The sequence below is a fragment of the Mastigoproctus giganteus genome, chromosome 7, assembly GCF_048544385.1.
Source record: "Mastigoproctus giganteus isolate SK-2022 chromosome 7, ASM4854438v1, whole genome shotgun sequence".
NCBI classification, from domain to species: Eukaryota; Metazoa; Arthropoda; class Arachnida; order Uropygi; family Thelyphonidae; genus Mastigoproctus; species Mastigoproctus giganteus.
The window spans coordinates 70,031,063-70,049,743 of record NC_143581.1 but is presented as its reverse complement, the minus strand read 5'-3'; the positions used below and the strand labels follow the sequence as shown (position 1 = coordinate 70,049,743).

Here is an 18,681-nt window from a genome sequence, read left to right as displayed (position 1 = left end):
TTAATTTTATGCTGGTTACTAATAGAAAGTATTCTTTACTATGCACTTTATTTTTAAAAACGAAATGACAGATGTTCTATCTAGTATAAAATACCAGAATTACACCTGGCTTGTCAATAGAAGGTAAGTAAAACTTTTAAAGAATGGGCGCTTTTTTCTTTAGCTCTGGTTTTTGAGTATTCCCATAACAATCTTTTCCATGTAGGTACAGTTACACACCAGAAGAATAAGTTATCTTTAAGAAGTTAAAGATTTTAACATTTCAGGTTGAAGAAATATATTTCAACAATGTAATTTTTACACAGAGCGGCACTAAAAGCAAATTATATATAAAAACCAGGATCAAGTACTGAAATTCAGTCATTATTTATTTTAACTCTCTTTAAATCTCAATATTCTTAAAGATGTCACTCTACAAGAAGACCTGACGTAGCCGAGTTGTCAAGAGCACGAGTGCAATAGCACACGCTCTTTGAGAGGACCGGGGTTCAATCCCGTGACTACTAAATACGATTAACATTTGTATTGATTGATTGATTTACTGTCCGGCAAGACCACCACTGACCTGGTGGTCTTGCCGGAGTATAAACAAGAACATTATAATGCCCCATTCAACCACTTTTGTTTCTTGATACAAAGCGAGGATGCCATTATGAAACTTTTTCCAGTTTACAAACAAAAACTTATATACATATAATTACAGGGACAGGGTTACTACAGATGATGACCAATAATTTTGAACATTTATTGTAGCGAAAATATACACCTAATATATGAAATGACGTACAGAAATGCAAAAAACTTATAGTTCTTCTTGTGTCGTATAGATGGCAGCACTCTGACATGATTGCGTCAAGGAAAAATTAATCTGCTGATCTGGCCTACTTTTGGTGCCCCAAAATGTAGAAAGCCACCATTAATATAGGGAGAAGTCTTGGTAGTGCAGTGCGCATGGATGGAACTAGCGTATTATCTCTAGAGTGACCTCAGGCATATAGGAGAAACCCTGGAGACCGCCTACTTTAACCAATAACTTTGTAGGGTGACCTCATGAAACCCATGACGAATAGGTGTCTTTTGCGGACTTGAAACTGATTTTTTCTATATTTTGCATAATGTATTGAATTTTTTTGTATAAATTTTTTCACTACAAGAAATCTTCAAAGTTGTTATCATCATATGTAGTAATCGCTGTTTATTTATTTTTAAGATGCTTGCAATACAATTTAAGTGGGTGGATGCACAAGCTATTAATATCACTTCAAAAATATGTATTTTCACATCAAGTTCTCCTATTGAGATTTAATTTTAAGACAACAGAAAAATATTAATTTATTTACATTTAGTGCAATTTTGACTCCAAAATGCAGCCCACTATATATAATAGCATTTGCTGAGAAAAAAAAAAAAAAAAAAACCTTTAACAAAAGAACATTAAATTTATGCACTTAGAAAAGAAGTATTGTTATTAATGTCGCTCTTTATGGTACCTAAACTAGACAATAAGAGTATATAAGAAAAGTGATGCTCATCTTCGGAACTTGATTTCACCATTAGTAATCTTAAAGTTTGCACTGAGAGTCACGTCTCATCAACAGTGCAGTTGAGTGCCCCCCACCCCAATATATATATATACAAAGCTGTTTAAATAGTGGTTTAATGATTAAAATAATCATATACAGATTCTTGGAATGATCTAATCCTAGACATGAAGGACTCAGTCAACTTCATTAATTATTTAAAAGAATTATTATTTATTATGGTTAGAATTATTTAAAGACAACAACGTCTGAACATTTAAATTGAGTATTTTTTCCCTCCCAATACATACAAACCCGCTTAATTATCAAAATAACCATATATAAAATTCTTTTAAGACTAATGCCAGTCACGATGGACTCCAGTTAAATTCATATATTTATTGTTATTATTCTGCTATTATGTGTAATACGAATATTGTTTATGTTGAGAGTACGATTTACGTTATTTGATTCTTTATTTTTTTTAATCCACAAGCGCGTTTTCCCCCATCATTTGTTGAAATACGGAATTGTTGAATTCAACAATGGGAAATGCAACTCTGGTCCAGGGTCAGATTTAGTTATTGGCTTTTTAAATTGCCATCGATTTCAATAAGTTTCACTGTGTTAATAAAGCAGCTAGAAGCGATATACTCAAATTTATTTTTTACTTTCCATCCTGATTATTGGTCTAGCTACAGTTATTGATATGCAGCAGATAAACATAATTTCAGACGGTGCATTTAATTTCTATAGCTCCTTGACATTAAACAGTATCAGTGATTGGCATGGCATTTGTATTCTTTAATATATACCGAACAAAAAAATAACAAGTCAGGAGCAATTTTACCGACACATTACCTTATCACCATTTCCTAGAATTGTAATCATTGATCAGAAATTAAATAACTTTTTTATTGTTTAATCTTTTAGGTAACGTAATTATAATAAATGACTCAACTACAATAAAAAACTATTTAAATAAAAGCCCTTAATTGCTGATCTTTTTAAATTGTACAACTTAAAATAGTTTTACTTGTAGTCAAAATTCCTATTCATAAAAATATACTAGGAAATATTAACTTTCTTCAGGTAATAAAAAGTTTGGTTGTTCACTTCACGTCTGCTAGGTACGTTAATGTGTGGACAGAAGTTATTGTGCAAGCTGGAACGTGCATAAAATTTTTACTTGTTATCATCAGCGTTATTTGTTCGGCCTTTTATAAATAGAACGTGCTCGCCATTGTTACCAATTTTATGTCTGTATATTCATTTCTTAAGCCCCAAAACACGTTTTGCATCGATTCAAAACATGGCGAGTAGAACAAACTCATGAATGTCCAATTATGAGTGAGACTAGGGTTAGCATTCTTAATATCATGCCATGCGAATCATTAATTAAAGTCAAGGTGTTAGAGTTTTTCCAAAGAAAGCTAAAATAGAATATGGACAGTATTCCAGGAGCGGTTGAAGAGCTGAACGTTAAAAATGCTTCTTTTTCTACTTAGTAGTAGAGCCATATTACTGACGATGTTCACAAAGAATTTATTGTCGTCGCAGAATGAATTATATTATATTCATCCATGCAATAATGTACGTAAATACATTCAAACTGAACATCTTCCTATTTCAGTTACTAAACATCTTGATGAGCATACCAAGTATTGCTTGTTTTAAAAAGCAAAGGTTTCATGCACAGAACCCTCAGTTAAATATTCACTGACATGGAGTCATCGGAACTTCAATGAAAGTAAACAATGATTTTATTTCATAGTAGAGCACATTTTCATAATATCAATGGAATTTAACTGACACGCCTTATCCTATATAGTCCTTAAATTGCGGACTTACTGCGTAGTACATAACATTATTATTAAAGTTTTAAAAAAGTGGAGTGGAAAAGAAAAAAAAAGTGCTTTGTTTCTTAATGTATCTATTTCATTATGAAGAAGATTTGAAAAAAAAAAACTCTTGTTACTGCAGAGGAGAGTAAAAAAAGAGTTTATCAGAACAAAGCATGGAATTACTGAAAGAAAGTTCCCTGTTGTAGATTTGGAATATGTTAAGAAAATATAAGTCACGATGAATTGATGAACAGGGTTGCGAAGGAAAAGTATAGATAAAAACATACCTAGGAAAGTAGGTTTAATTTTATTTAGTTTTAATTTCAAAGTGTCAGCTATTTCAGTAATCTTTTGAATACACATTTTACATTTGCTTTATGAATCTACTTCATTTATCAAACTTACTAGAAAAAATTAGCTTTAGGTCATTTACCGTTTAGAATGCAGAGCATTTCTTACATTGAAATGTCCTCCTTGCAGTGCGCGAGTATTTTTAATATTAATTCATTTAAATACATCGGTTATGTTTTGCGAGAGGGTATATGTAAAATATTAATTGTACTCTTATTAAATAAACTAGTGGTTTCCAAACTTCATGTAACGCCGCTTTCCTGTCTTTTAGCTTAGGCATTTTCATTGCTCCTCCCCAACACACCCTGTCCCGTGAAGACGTGCATTATCGAAATTAAGGGTAGGGGTCACATTTGAAAACCGTTGTATTTAATGATGGATACGTACGATTGAGATTTTTCTTGGGGTAGTGAATGGAATTACATTTTTACACCAAATGGGGGCCCTAAGAAAGTATTTCCGCTGAGAGTCCCAAAAACCAAATCCGTCATCGCTATTTTATTACTAACTATCGCGAAAGCTAGTTATAATTTACCACAGACCATATTAAGTCCCATAGCAAGTATTTTAGTTTGCTGATACATCTGGGCCGAAATTACCCTTCTTCGCATGGTTATTTAATATACAAATATAAAATTAAGCTATGTAAACTTATTATTATTATTCAAAAATTATTAGCAAAATTAAACTACGGTTGGAGTCCTTAAGTGGGGTGTTCCCCCCCCCCCCCAACTTTTCTGTGTTGTAAGTGTTTATACTGCTTGGGCTTCACGGTAGCAATATATATGATTTGGACTGTCTACAGCAGGCATGTCAAACTGTCAGCCCTCAGATGTTAGTTGTGAGCTCCACCAAGTTTAGGTTTAACACCAAGTGTTAAATCTACACGAACATAATAGTAAAAATAGCGATACTGAAAGAAGGCATACTAATTATGAAAGGTAGAGCACTATTCTACGTGAATTATAAATAATTTATTGAAGGGCAGTTGCCTCTTTCTGACGTACAAACGGAAAAATAATAAACTAAATAAACATCAGTAAAACCCGAAATCGAAAAATGTAAATGGGGCGGGGAATACGTCAGAAAACTGCAGTGACGTTCAATTAAATTAATTCATGCACAGTAGTGTTCTACCTTCATAATCAAGTATATCATGTTACCTGGATGGAAGATTGGCCTTCAATTGCTGTATTAAGATTAAAGGAGATACCATAATATAAAATTTAAATACAATTCATAATGTATACTTACTAACTTTCATCAGTATTGCTGGCCATGAGATCGCCTATTTTTGCGCAAAGTGAAGTACGTGAAAATACCAGTATTTAATGTTTCTGTAGGTAATGCCATTGATGAGCTGTTTGCACACTAGAGCTGCTCGTGACTTCAAAAACCATTTATGTGGTCTTCTAGGTCTCCGAAATGTGTTTGGCCCATAAGCACTTCTACGTTTACAGTTTTTTTTTTTCAAATCTATTTAAAAAATCTATTTTAAAAAGCTGTAGGTTCCTGATTTACAGTTTTCTTTAAATCTATCTGTAATTCAAAACTTACTCAACTTTTCCTTGTATAGGGAAGTTTACGCTGAACAGAGCCTTACGTCAGTAATAATGCCAAACTTACAAAATAGCACCGGCTAAAGCTGCCCAACCCGAAATGACAAATATGGGAAGTTTTGTATTGAATCCGTATGCGAAACTACCTACACGTGTATTTATAGAAAGGTTAAGCTCGAGAAGTTGTGTTAACACCGAACTGAAACTAATTGAATTATCCAATAAGTGCGCATATAACTAACTACAGAATAAAATCTGTCATGTAAAAGTCATTCATGAAAGTTTTAATCTATAATCTTACGCCACGAGAATTGTAACAATTCAGTAACGATAAAACTTGGGCTTAGTAACATTAATATCATTTGGCACAGAGGTGAAGGATTTAAATACTTATAAAATACTTAATAATCCATCTCAATGTTACAAATAGTGAGTAAAGTGATTGGAAAATGGTTTAAATGTCTATATGCTCACCAGTATACATTAGTTATACTAGAACACAAACACAAAATATTAAATAGAAAAATCAAAAAAGTATTTAAGGGAACATTGACATGAGTAAACATCAAACATAGCCCAAAAGGCACATAGTAAGACAACTCCAAAAATATTTATTCATTCATTTTTAAATTGCGATAACCGGTTACGATCTTTCCAACAATATTTTTGAAAAGGTCCATTAAACTATAGCATTTCAAATACGCTTCTATTATTTATAATCAACATGTGCGAGAACACGTCAGTCGCTACATATTCCTCTCCTTCAATGACCAAAGAAGTGGTCAGGTTTTGTCTGAATTTTGCTATTCGTCTCCTGTCTTATCTATAGTTGTGAATTATCATCATTTCCATGTTTTTATATTTAATCCAAAACCTTTACATTTTATTCCTCTTCAGCATTCAAAGTCCCACCCCTCCCGAACATCATTTCAGTATTTGATGAATGCTTATGTGAGATCTGAATTTTAATTTTAACATATAATTACTGAAGATCAAGAGATGTCTTTCCTTCTTTGACAGAGATAAAAATATATCTCAACATACATGCAAAGGTATATATATATATATAATTATTTAATAAAAGTACGTAGTAATTGTCATGGAGTGGTCACTAAGATATTCACTGTACAAAGAATAAAGTGCAGCGTTGTCCCTAACAGCAATTACCATTAATATAAAAATTTTTGTAGATTATAAGTTCTCTTTTAGCAAAGAATTATATACTTTCTATTGTTTTATTTGAATCAAAATCAGAACTAGACAGAAACCAAATAGCTCTTTTAATTATGATAAAAATCACAAGTAAGTGTATGATAAAAAAAAAAATTAAAGTAACCACAGTGTGCGTTGTTTCGAAAATAAAGTAGTTACGAAGGCTGTTTACTAGTTTTCAATAATATATTCAACGAGTTTCAGCTCAAACATTAGCTGTTTGAGCTTTAAATCAAATTCATGCACTACTTCAGTGCTAGTAATAATTTCTCTTTTCAACAATTCATCTTTAATCCAAAAATAAAACACTAGGTGTTTATCCATCGTTCAGTTCTAATACAAACGGATATTATAAAAATAATTTGTTCAAGGTAGCTCTTAATTTTGCTGTTAATATTTAGTAAGAAATAATCACCAGTTACAGATAAATTAGAATATCCTTTCAACTAGTGGTGTAAATTATGATCCTTTATATAGGAACACTACAGGTAGAGTTCATTTTAGGTAAAGAAGAAAATTTAAATGCTTTAACAGATTAGGTGGGAACTTCTTTTACTTCACTAAAACGCAACTATAGTGAAAGTTATGAACACTTACAAACACATATATACGTCTATATACAGCCAAATGAAAGTGCTAAAATTATAGACTCAGGTACAAAAATATATTAAAAATCTCCTAGCTGCACCAGTAAGTGTGCATGCACAGAGAAATTGAACACTATACATGCAAAGGGATGGGGGGCTGTAAATACAAATCTCACACATAATTCAACATCGTGTAATAGAACAGATGAATTAAATGTCTTCTGCCGATTGCGAATAGTAGGGATTGACAAAAGAGAAGCCTTCAAACTCGCTGCCCGTCATGTTAGAGATGACCACCGAATCGGCCGGCGTCAGGACTATTTTGGCGTTCGTGAAGATGGGGTCGAAATTTTCACCAGACCGTGGATTTTTCTGTGCAAGAAAAAAACAAACAAAAGCACAAATAAACATTGAAGCCAAAAACTACTAGTGGTTGGAGAGGCAAAAAAAAAAAAAAAAAAAAAAAAAAAAATGAAATAAAAACTAAACAAAAGAGCAGCAACTACACTAAAGTCAAAATTCATAAAGAAAACCAGGGTACTTATAACTTGCCGGTGAATTAACAGAGTCCGAAAAATCTTAGGTGATCTTGTTTGGCTGTAGAAATTGTCGTATTAAAGCATTTCTATATTATGCATATATAAACATGATATTTATGTGGTTTATAGCAGCATGAAACTATGTAATATGGAAAATAAAATTAAGCATTTTAGCTTGCGTGGAGTAAAATCTGTCCCCAGTTTCTTGTTGTAAGGTAATGCTATTTTATACTGAAGTGGTAGAGGAAGTACCAAGAAATGTCTGAGAGTTATCAGCGATTCCTTTAAGAAATTGAATATAGATTTTACTGTACGCGGGCCTTAGTGCTTAATTTTGCTCTCCATTCCGTTTTACCGCGCACCATGCCACGAAAATAACATCTTACTATTATTAATATTCACGAAGAAATGGTTCTGTATAAAATAATGTGCCGCATATTCATTTCGAGAAGTGCTGTTCTCATTTTTTTCTTATTTAAAACGTATTTTCCAAGCAATGGCAGCTTTTATGGGGGCCAATTTATCTTTGGTCACATGTGTAACCTTTCTTCAGAATATCGAGTCTTAATAGTTTTGCGGAAGCTGTCCTTTCCACAGGTGTACCGCTAGGTAGAGAACAACGATATCATTAATATCTCCGTAATAAATGGTTGGAAACGTAAGAACACCGAAGGGGAAAGTAATTTTGAAAGTGGTCATAAGCCTCATGATTTCGCGGGTTGAAGAATATTTCGGGAGATATCACAGCACTCGGCATGGTCACCCTTCTTGTTTTCGCGAAGTTAAAAAACATCCTTCCAGATGCACACTTAATGGCGAACACGTTATTTTAGATATATTACACAGTTTGAAGTCTGTTCCTTGTATGTTCTGTATCTTTTCAAGAATTTATACGGACAAACGATTTCGTGTTTTCCTTTTTTACCTAATGCTACAACTTCAATAATCATGCACAGTATATACATAATATTGAAAGCGACAATAGAGTATATTTTATTTATAAGAGTTTTTCACTTAATCCCTTCTATAAAGTGAGAAAGGGTCAGCTGTTAAAGATTAAGTTTAATTCCACGGGGATAAGATAGAAATATGTTATTCTGTATATACTACAACCCTGTCTCGATTCGATTTTTAGCAGTATTCTGTTGAGTTATTTTTTTTATAAATTTAAGTGACAAATTATTCAAATAATGCCCAGAAATTTAAATATATATATATATATATATTTTTTTTTTTTTTTTTTGAGCGATAACAAGAGTACGGTTTCAGCTGAATTTTTTTTAGAGCTGGAGGATAAAATACGTCTAACATTTTGTTATCTAATAATAATGTTATTTTAATAAGGAAATGTGTTTCTTAGTTTGAAGGTAAATAAATAGACCGGAATCAATGTTCTAAACAGTTCCATGTAAATTCAGTTTTGTTTCAATTCCCACATCACGCCATCAATATATTTACATTGGGATTAAGGATGGCATATTCAATTATTACTTCATTCTTGAGAGTGAAACTGTAATTGGGGTAATTATCGGCATGCCCTAACTCAGTGGTTTCAACAAGGGTGCCGCAACAACATTCCAGTGGTGCCACGTAACTTTAAACTTAAAATTTTAACTTATTTTTTTTAAATTTATATATTTATTTCATTATAAAAAGGTGTACAGTATCTTTTTAATTTTGTGGGGATCTATAATTGATGTTTATTTAGTACCTCTATATAAAGAATAAAATTATATATATAATTTGCATTATGAATTGTAATTTTGTTTACAGTTATATTATTGTAATAACTATCATATAACATTTTTTTTAATATTAGGTGCATATATAATATATACACAAAGATAATCTAACAGGCAGAAAATTGAGTAGGGGTGCCACAAAATAAAATAAATTACTTAGGGGTGCCGTTATTAAAAAAAGGTCGAAACCACTGCCCTAACTTAATATCACAGATAAAAAAAAAACTGTCAGTTTTTCAAAAAACGTTAAATAGCTTCTTTCATTAAGATTAAAACGGTAAAACAGTGCCCTGATAATTCTTGAAATTGCCTGCTATCACATGCGAATCGAAATTAGAACAGAGTGGGGAAATCGGTATGAAAACACTTAATTCACAAAGTTCTAGAATAATTACAATGAGTGAATCTTTTAGAATGGCTCAATTGGCATTGGTTCCGAAACAACTTTTGGAGAACTACATAAAGTGAACGGAAAGACGAGGGAAACAATAAGGGGTATTTCAAGAAAATTAAATGTGCTTACATAATTAAAAGTAATTTGAAACGTTCAAAATACCGTTTCAGGATTTAACTTCTGTTTAGCTAGAATGATATTCTGAACGATTCGTGGTAATTTACGGTAAACCATTTTAATGCATAAAGAGTAACAGTTCTTCTCTTGGCTTTTTCATGCAGAGTTGTCATCCGTTTATCTTCTTCCTGCAGTCGTATCGAAGAGCTCCGATGGGTGCGGATTGTGACTATCTGTACGATACTATCGGATACCTCTTCTGATGTTACAGATAAGTCGTGCGAAAAGGTGGTATAGATTTTTTTTATTTGTTTGCAGTGGTTCGTTAACCTGTTTGAAGAACCCAATAGCTACGATCTAATGAGGCAACTAAGAATTAAAGTAATTAAATAAAAATTAAACTAAAATAATTCAAAATTTCTTGGAATATACGTTCCTTCACAATAGTAGTTAAAAACAAACTAGCAATTTAATCTGCAGTGCGGCTGGCCGGAAAAATCACTGCCGCATTGAGAATATTTAAATCATACTGGCCTACAGTGGTTTTGGCATCTGGATAATTGTGTCCCTCAGTAATCCACACGCAAAGTTCAAAAAGGGCATTCTTTTTCTCTATCAGTTTTTTTTTTTTCAAAAAGTCATACTTGTTTTTATGTTTTTGAATAAATATTGCAGTTTTCGTTATTAAAAGATTCTTGACCACTGATGTTCCTGCGACTATCGATTCTTCTAATAAGATTGCGAAGATAGAGCCTTCCGAAATATCGAGTGCATGACATAAGGTGGCATATATGTAAGTAGACAGCAAGACTGCTAGGAACATTCTCTACACTGTTTAGTTCATGCTTGGATTGTTCATCCAAGTATGAAATAAACAGTCTGCATTTTATTATTCCTGTAGTTTTGGATGAACTGAGAAGCCCTGGAAAAGTGATATTATTGCTTGTTGTTGTAGCTGGTTTTAGATTCGTAACAACTTAGTCTTTGTTGCTTGGTTGTTTTAGGCGCATCAGCGACTTAGACCATATTGCGCTGTATATATAAAATGTCTCTAAATTGCGTGTTTTCTGTGGTCGACTTGCTGTTCTGCTGGACGAAAAACTCGAGTTTCTGGAGAAAAAAAAATATCATGCTACCCCACCTGAGACCGACTAACTCAATCACGTTGTGAAAAAGACGCATAACAATTCTTCGCGTTATTGACGGCATTCGAACTCGGGTCTTTTCCACCCAGTATGGGGAGGACGGTGATTATACCAACTGTGCTACCCACGAGGGCAGAAACCATGTTGTGCCATTGTGTATTATGTTTGCACAAGTGTGTTCACGGGCCGAATTACATGTTGTGCGAGCTGAAAATCGCGGAATTAGTCACGGGGAAAACGATTCCTTCCACCTGAGATCGTCTAACTACAGCCCTATTGAAGAGGCCTTTAGAAATTTCTCCAGTTTGTGACGGGACTCGAACCCATATCTCCAAACGAGTACAAGTGGTGAAATCGATACACTGTCACATAGGACCTGTTTCCCACTATAAGAAGTCAAGTGCACTTCTTATAGTGCACTTCTTTTAACTGTACGTTGTAACAATGCAAAGGTAGCGATGATGCCCAAGTTTTCTTTTAAACATTAGGTTAAAAATAATAACGGTGAGTTTTCTTTTTATTGAATAGCGCGTGTCAGTAGTGTTCCCTAGTTAGAAGTACCATGGAAAAATCCCAATTAGATTTCCATTGTTTCCTATTTCATATTGTCAGCAAGTGAAAACATTTTTCTGCTGCATCTAGCATTTGTTGTATCCAATAGTTCTGTCTTTCCTGAAGGAAAGATCTTGCCTGACAAATCTGAAAAATAATTGTAACGAGGTTAAAAAGCAGTTTTGATTCGCATTTAACTTTGATATTAAATATCTGGATTTAGTAAGGCTTTTGATAGTTCTTCATGAGAGGTTATTGTAAACCAGAGCAGGTCGAGATAACAGAGAAAATCAATCAGTGGATTGAGGATGGGTTGGTTGGTTGAACAACTGGTAGAGGGTAGTCATAAGTGAATATTCTTCAGAGTAGAGTGGAGCAGCATGTGGGGACACCAAGGGATCACAGTTGAACTTCTTGTTTTTGTCATTATAAATGAGATTGATCAGAGAATGCAGAGGAGGCTGTTAAAGTTTGCTGATGATTTAAAGGTTGTATGGATGGTTAAGGAAGAACCAGGCTATACTGCTTCAAAGGGATCCGGACCGAATGCTAGCGTGGGCTAAACTAAAACCCGCGAGTAGTTTATAGATTTAAAGGTCAGGAATTAGCAGTCTTTCTTATTCTGGATGTCTAGAATAAGAAAGACTGCTAATCACGACACATAAAGACATGAAGGTCAACATGCAGTGTAAGTAGGTGGCAAGAAAGGCACACGGGTGTTTTAGGATTTATCGGAATTTTTCAAGTAGAGAGAAGGGCATTATATCTCTCTCTCTATAAGACGATGGTGCGACACACGTAGGAATTGTATTCAGGTGTGGAGTTCTACATCTAAAGAAAATGATGGTGAAAAGAGGGTCGACTACATTCGTGAAGGGCGAATAAAGAACGTGTTAGATGATGTGGTCTTCAGGGTTTAGCATCTAGACACCTTAAAGGAGATTTGATTGATATGTATAAGGCCTGAGGGCGATTAAAACGAACGAGGGGGAACCATTGGGCACGCTATAAATTCTTAGAAGAGAACAATAGATTAGACGTTATGAAGTTAACCTTCCGACAGCATACTGTGGGAAATTGGAGTAAGTTCCTGCAAGGGCTGCTGAGGCGAGAAGTCTTGCAAAATTCAAGGAAGAATAGGATACACACTTTGATGACGGGAATAATGCGTTTTTTTCCCCAAAGCAGATGCACAAGTTATCTCCTTCAATCATTATACCATCTTAATACCAATACTTTCGATAACGACTGGTGGAATCCACATACCCATACTGAGGCACCTTCCAGTCTGTTTCCCCAATTTCTGCGGTTTACCCGAGCGTTCCTCAAAAGTAAATAGCACCATGGCGGTTTCCATTTGGTGTTTACATCTACCAAAATCAACCTAAGGCAGTTGTTCAGAAATTACTGTCTGCACAGGATATGGTGGATTCTCTGTTCATGTCATCCACTAATCAATTACATTGCAAAGATGGTTGAACCCGCCCATCGCTCTTTTTTCTTTCGTGTATCATTTCTGGGAACCGAGATATAAGCGATTGTGTATCGAGCCGACAGTCTGTCTGGCAGTCTGTATATTACGCAGAGACACTGGCAGATAGATTTTTAATTTTATTATTTTAAGTTTGCATGGTTTGAAACGTGCAAATTTTAATGGAAGATTAAAAATTCTTTTGTTTGTTGACCATAATGTTTTATTCTTGGAAAGAATTTAAAAAAAAAAAAAGATATTTGGTTTTTGGGAACCTGTGTCAAAAAGTTGGAGTGACTCTGATATAGGGCGTTGCAGTTTTGCCTCAATGCTACGAACAGACTGATTGCTAATATGCCATTGCCCTTGCGACTCTCCATTGAAGTTGCTAAGGCCAACGACTCAACCTATCTTTACATTTTGTTAGTCGGCTTGTTTCCAACGTGAACACAGTTGCTTGCTTTTGTACGTATTTCTGAGATGGTGGATTTGATTCATTTTATCCAAATTCCAAGATGTACGTATATCTTTAGCAAAATAGTGTATATCCAGACTGAAAATGTTCTATGCACTAAACCGGAAACGTTCATGTTTGAGTTAATTTGTTTATTTAATGCTGCTCTGTAGTAATTGAAAATCGCTAAAGTCTTTACAGCGCAATATAAAGTCAGAGTAAATTTTTAACCTTTTATCTGTATCTTAATTTTATTATATTTTTTTATTTTTTTGAATTTAAGCTACCAGTGATAGAAGAAACAACGAAAGTTTACTAAATTCTATTCATATCATGGAATTTTAGTTTTTAGTCCACAACACTTGATCTATACGTAAAGAAAAGAAGAACACTGCGTAACAAATTTTCTAAGACGTTCTCTTTATCTGCATTACTGAATGTTTCTTCATGGATTTGGATATGGATATGCTGATACCGAATATAAAATTTTTTATATTAGCATTAATGGTTTGTCCAGAAATGAAAGAAAGGTAAATATGCAATAATACTGATCAGATTTATTAGCAATGTTTAAGTTCTACACAAAACAATATTAATTTCTGCTACAAGTAAAAGTAAACTACAAGTAAAGAACCTAAAAAAATCAAATTCAAAAGTGTAAATCATTCTCGGGTTATTAAAAAAATTCCTTAGAAATTTATATTTGAATGTCTTTGTTTTTTGTGATCAGTGCGAATCAAGAACCAGACATACTTGCCCATCATAGCTTCATCTCATCTTCCTTGGAGCCTGGTTTCTATGACTTAATATTCTGTTGGAATTTCTCCCGATGCTGTTCACTAATATTGCCGAGACACGAAGTCTCGGCAATAGGTAAGACTGCAAGTGATGGAACTTAATTGAATTCTGCATGAGACTTTTTTCTAATTTTCATTGAGCTTATCATCAACTAGCTCCTCTTAATGTTCACCTTAATATTACTAGAAAGCCATTAACACTACAAAGACAGAACGATTGCCAGGCATTTCGCTCTGCATCAGCGGGTTTTGTCTTCCAATTCTTGTGAAGCCAATATGTGGCTAACTTGTAGAAGAATAAATATTGGATGTTTAAAGTGGCGAAACCCATGTTTAGTCTCCAGAGCAAATTTCTGGCATCCCTCCCCATCAACGGTACTAAGTATTACAGGTTTTGATACTTTTCGTGTTTGAGGTTTTCATTAAAAAAAAAAAAAAAAAAAAAAAAAATGCTACGTTTCACTTGGGAACCGTAAAATTTTGGAAACAGATTGTATATGCTTGAAGGTATCACCTTGAGAACTCATTGCTTTAACAAATTCTTTGACCTATTCTAGCTTCATATGGCGTGGTTGAAGCAAGACTTTTTTTTAAATAACAAGTGCACTGTTTACTTTTTATTATTATTGGAGGTTTTACGGCGCAACGGCAGGTATTCATTATGCGCCAAGAATAATATCCATTATTTTTTCTGCAGTTTACATTGTGTGCACCAAGCTGTAACTCAGTTCTTGGTAACTATTTTCTTCCCATAGTAATTCAAACCATCAAGCAAACCCAAAAAGAATCCCACCATATTGAACTCCACAGACATCCCATTTATACTAGTTATACTTTATCCATTCTAACAAAATTCATATTTTCGTAGTTTTCTTTAATATGAACAGAATACGCAACAGGAATCGATGGGTGTATATTCCCATCATGAAGTGATACAGCTTTCAAAGTTTTACTTTAACTGTTTATGAAAAGATACCATTTTTGTGGATTGTGACTAATAACAATTTCTTCATATAGATTAATTAACTGAAAACAATAGACTGTTTTTACACTGTTCTTCAGCAGCGTAAAAATGTTCATAACATGCCTTTTGCTTATGTGGAACCATTCAGTAACTCCCAATCTTGATGGCAAGGGCTCAAGAATTGGATTTGTTTAAATCCAAGTTCTTCTTCCCCTCCTAATTCGTCCAATTCTTGCTGATTACGAATATGTGGCCAGGTTAACAGGTAATCACAATTATCCTTTTCATCGGATTCATTATCTGTTTCTGAAGATTTCTCTGAAACTTGAATTGGGAGTTCATCATTTTGTGGCACCGGAACGATATAGTATGGTATGTTTCGGGTACCGTATAGCTTTTCGATCCGCAGATTTTTTAAACTGATATATCCTCCCCACACAGAATTTGCAGTCGTTATGATGGTTTGTGTTCTCCTCCCTCCAATATTCAAGGTATACCAAACACTTACGACTACCACGAAACTATTCCTCTAATATTGACTTACAATTATCACAGCAGAAATGAGTTCTCCACAACTTGTCTTAATCAACAGTAGGCATTCGAAAATAGACTTCACGTGCACCGCAAAACGTGGTGTCACGAACGATGCTCTACTTTACCTGCCTTTTGTTATATTCACAAACATAGCTGAAATGACTGTGGAGGTAACTTCCATTTTCTTGGGAGCTACAGAACTCTAAAAAAAAAAAATAATAATAATAAAAAAAAAAAAATAAAATAAAATAATATATATATTCCAAATTCTGATTAGCGAAAAACCAGTGACGCCATTAGGTTTCAGTACACCAGAATATAAGAGAAAATTTAATGTAAACTATTTTTTTGCTACGTAGTGGAATTGTTGTGTCGAAAGTGTTTGATTTGTTTCTTTCATTTCAACCGTTCCAACTTTGCCTCTAGTTCCTCCGTTTGAGATCGGCTAACTACAGCCTTTGAAGAGGACTCTAAAATTCCTCCACTCAAAGACGGGAGTTTAACCTAGACATCTTCGGTAGACGACTGGAAAAATTAAGTCCTGTTCAGTCGAGACTGTAGTTAGCGGATGTCAGGCGGAGGGAGTATGTTTTTTTTAAGCCGACAAAACGTGCATGAGTATGACAGATTTTATTCAAAAATGTTCGCCCATTTCAATTTAAATCGAGCATCCAAAGGCAATTAATTCCTCGATGAAAACAAAATTGCGCTGTTATGAATTATATTAAGAGGGTAAAGAGAGTTCAGCAAGTGCATTTCTAGTAACATTTAAGCTAAGAATACATAGTTAAATATGAAATGAAAGTAAAATTAATAGGATGTTGAAAGCTCCCCGATATACTTCAAGTAGGGGAATATTATATCTTTCGTTTCAGTAGTATACGAGGCGCGATCAAAAAATGTTTGAGGCTGACATTGTACTTTCCATGGCTCATTTCAACATTACTAGTAACGAATGAATCACCTGTTCATACGCAGTCAGTCTGAATTAGCGTGTGTCAAACAGGAGTTGTTTCGTCTCATTTCAAGACGAATAATTTGACTGAACTGCGAATTTCAAATTGCGGAAAAACGACTGAAACTCATGAAATGTTAAAAGCAAATTTCGGAGATGTTATGTGTCGTTGAAAGGTTCCTCAGTGGTTCAAAAAATTAAAAGGCGGCAGCTTGTTTGTTGCAGGTGATCTCTGGCCGCCCTTCAAAAAACCACTAGTAGTAGTGGCATGTGATGGCATGCAGCATCAGGCAAAAAAAATTACAAAACAATCCCCTCTGAATGTTTGTCCAGTTCCTCCTTAAATTTATTTAACTTATCAACTTCCACAACGACACATGGAAGTTTGTTCCAGCAATTAACCACCCGCTGGCTTTAGGAAATTTTTCACGCATCTATTCTACATCTGTCCTTCCTCAATTTCAATTTATGCCCCCTTAGGTTCTTAATCTGAAAAGGATGGAAGAATCCCATCAGAATTCAGGGAGATCAACCCATTCAATGCTTTATACACCTCAACCAGATCACATCGCAGGTGCCTAGTCTCCAGCTGCTGCAATTTGCAGAACTTAAACCTCTGCTGGTAAGAGGATCCCTTCATTCCCCTCACCAGTTTTGTTTCCCTTCTCTGTTACGCTCAAGCAAATATGCATCCTTCATAAAATGAGGCCTCCAGACCTGCACACTGTACTCAAGGCGTGGCCTGACCAGTGCCTTATACAGAGGGACAATCACCTCCTTTTCCCTGCTAGCAAAATTCCTGTATGTCATTAAGAACACACCATGACCTGCCCTGGCCGCCTGTCTACATTGCTCAGAAAACTTCATATCTGACTGCACAATTACACCCATGTCTTTTTCATTTTCTACCACCTTAAGTGTAGTACCACACAGATGGTACGTTTCTCTGGGGTTACTTCTACCCATATGCAGTACTTTGCATTTTTAAATGTTAAACTTCAGTTGCCACTTTTCAGCCCATTTGCCCAAATTTTCTAGATCCTGTTGCAGTAGCACACTGCCACTACTGTCATTAACAACCCTGCCAACTTGTATCTACTACACGTTCGATACTAAGTCTGATATACCTTCATCAATATCATTGATAAATATACAAAACAACAGTGGACCCAACACCGAACCCTGTGGGACTCAACTAATAACATCAGTCCACGAAGAGCAGCACCCATTGATTATCACCCTCTGTCTTCTCCCACTCAACCATCCTTTTATCCATTGTAGCAACTTACCCTTAATACCATTGTGCTCCAATTTGTACAGTAGTCTTCCATGCACAACAGTGTCAAAAGCTTTCTTGAAATCCAAGTATATGATATCAAAATTATTTTTTGCATCCAGTTCCTTTGTAACCACATCATAATAACCAATCAGATTTGTCAGACAAGACTTACCTTTAACAAACCCATGCTGTGTCTGAATTATTGCTGCAGTCTTGTCTAGATGATCCTGCAATGCATCTTTAACCAGTGACTCTATTATTTTCCCCATAACAGAAGTTAAACAAACTGGCCTGCAATCACTAATGTCACTTTTATATCCCCCTTTGTGAATTGGCGATACATTTGCACATCTCCAGTCCATGGGGAATTCCTCTGAGTCCAAGGATGCTCTCATAATTATGGCTTAGGGTTTGCTTACTTCCTTTGCCGCCTCCTTTAACATAGCTGGATAGATCCCATACACCTCAGGTTCCTTTCTTAAGTTTGACTTCAACAATTTCTCCTCCACTTTGCTCTCAGTTATTAGAAAATCATTAAGCACCCTGTTACAGTTTGATAAACTTCTGGCATTCTCCTCCCTTAAGTACTCCTCATGTGTGAATGTAGATGCAAAATACTCATTCAGATTGTTTGCTATTCGAGCAGGATCATCAACAGTCGAACC

The 18,681-nt window shown here is 34.6% G+C and overlaps 1 protein-coding gene across 2 annotated transcripts in view; it reads right to left on the bottom strand.

The window, feature by feature from the left end:
- Positions 1-18,681, bottom strand: part of LOC150082986 (protein kinase C, brain isozyme-like) — a 567,705-nt gene that overhangs the window by 19,513 nt on the left and 529,511 nt on the right. The window contains exon 16 of one of the 2 annotated variants that reach the window (XM_090377717.1): positions 6,905-7,445. The exons of the other annotated variant lie outside the window; for it this stretch is intronic. Coding sequence (XP_090233843.1) covers positions 7,284-7,445 — 162 coding nt within the window. The 3' untranslated portion in view covers positions 6,905-7,283. Of the gene's footprint in view, positions 1-6,904; positions 7,446-18,681 lie in introns of those variants that run through there. 2 annotated transcript variants of the gene reach the window in all.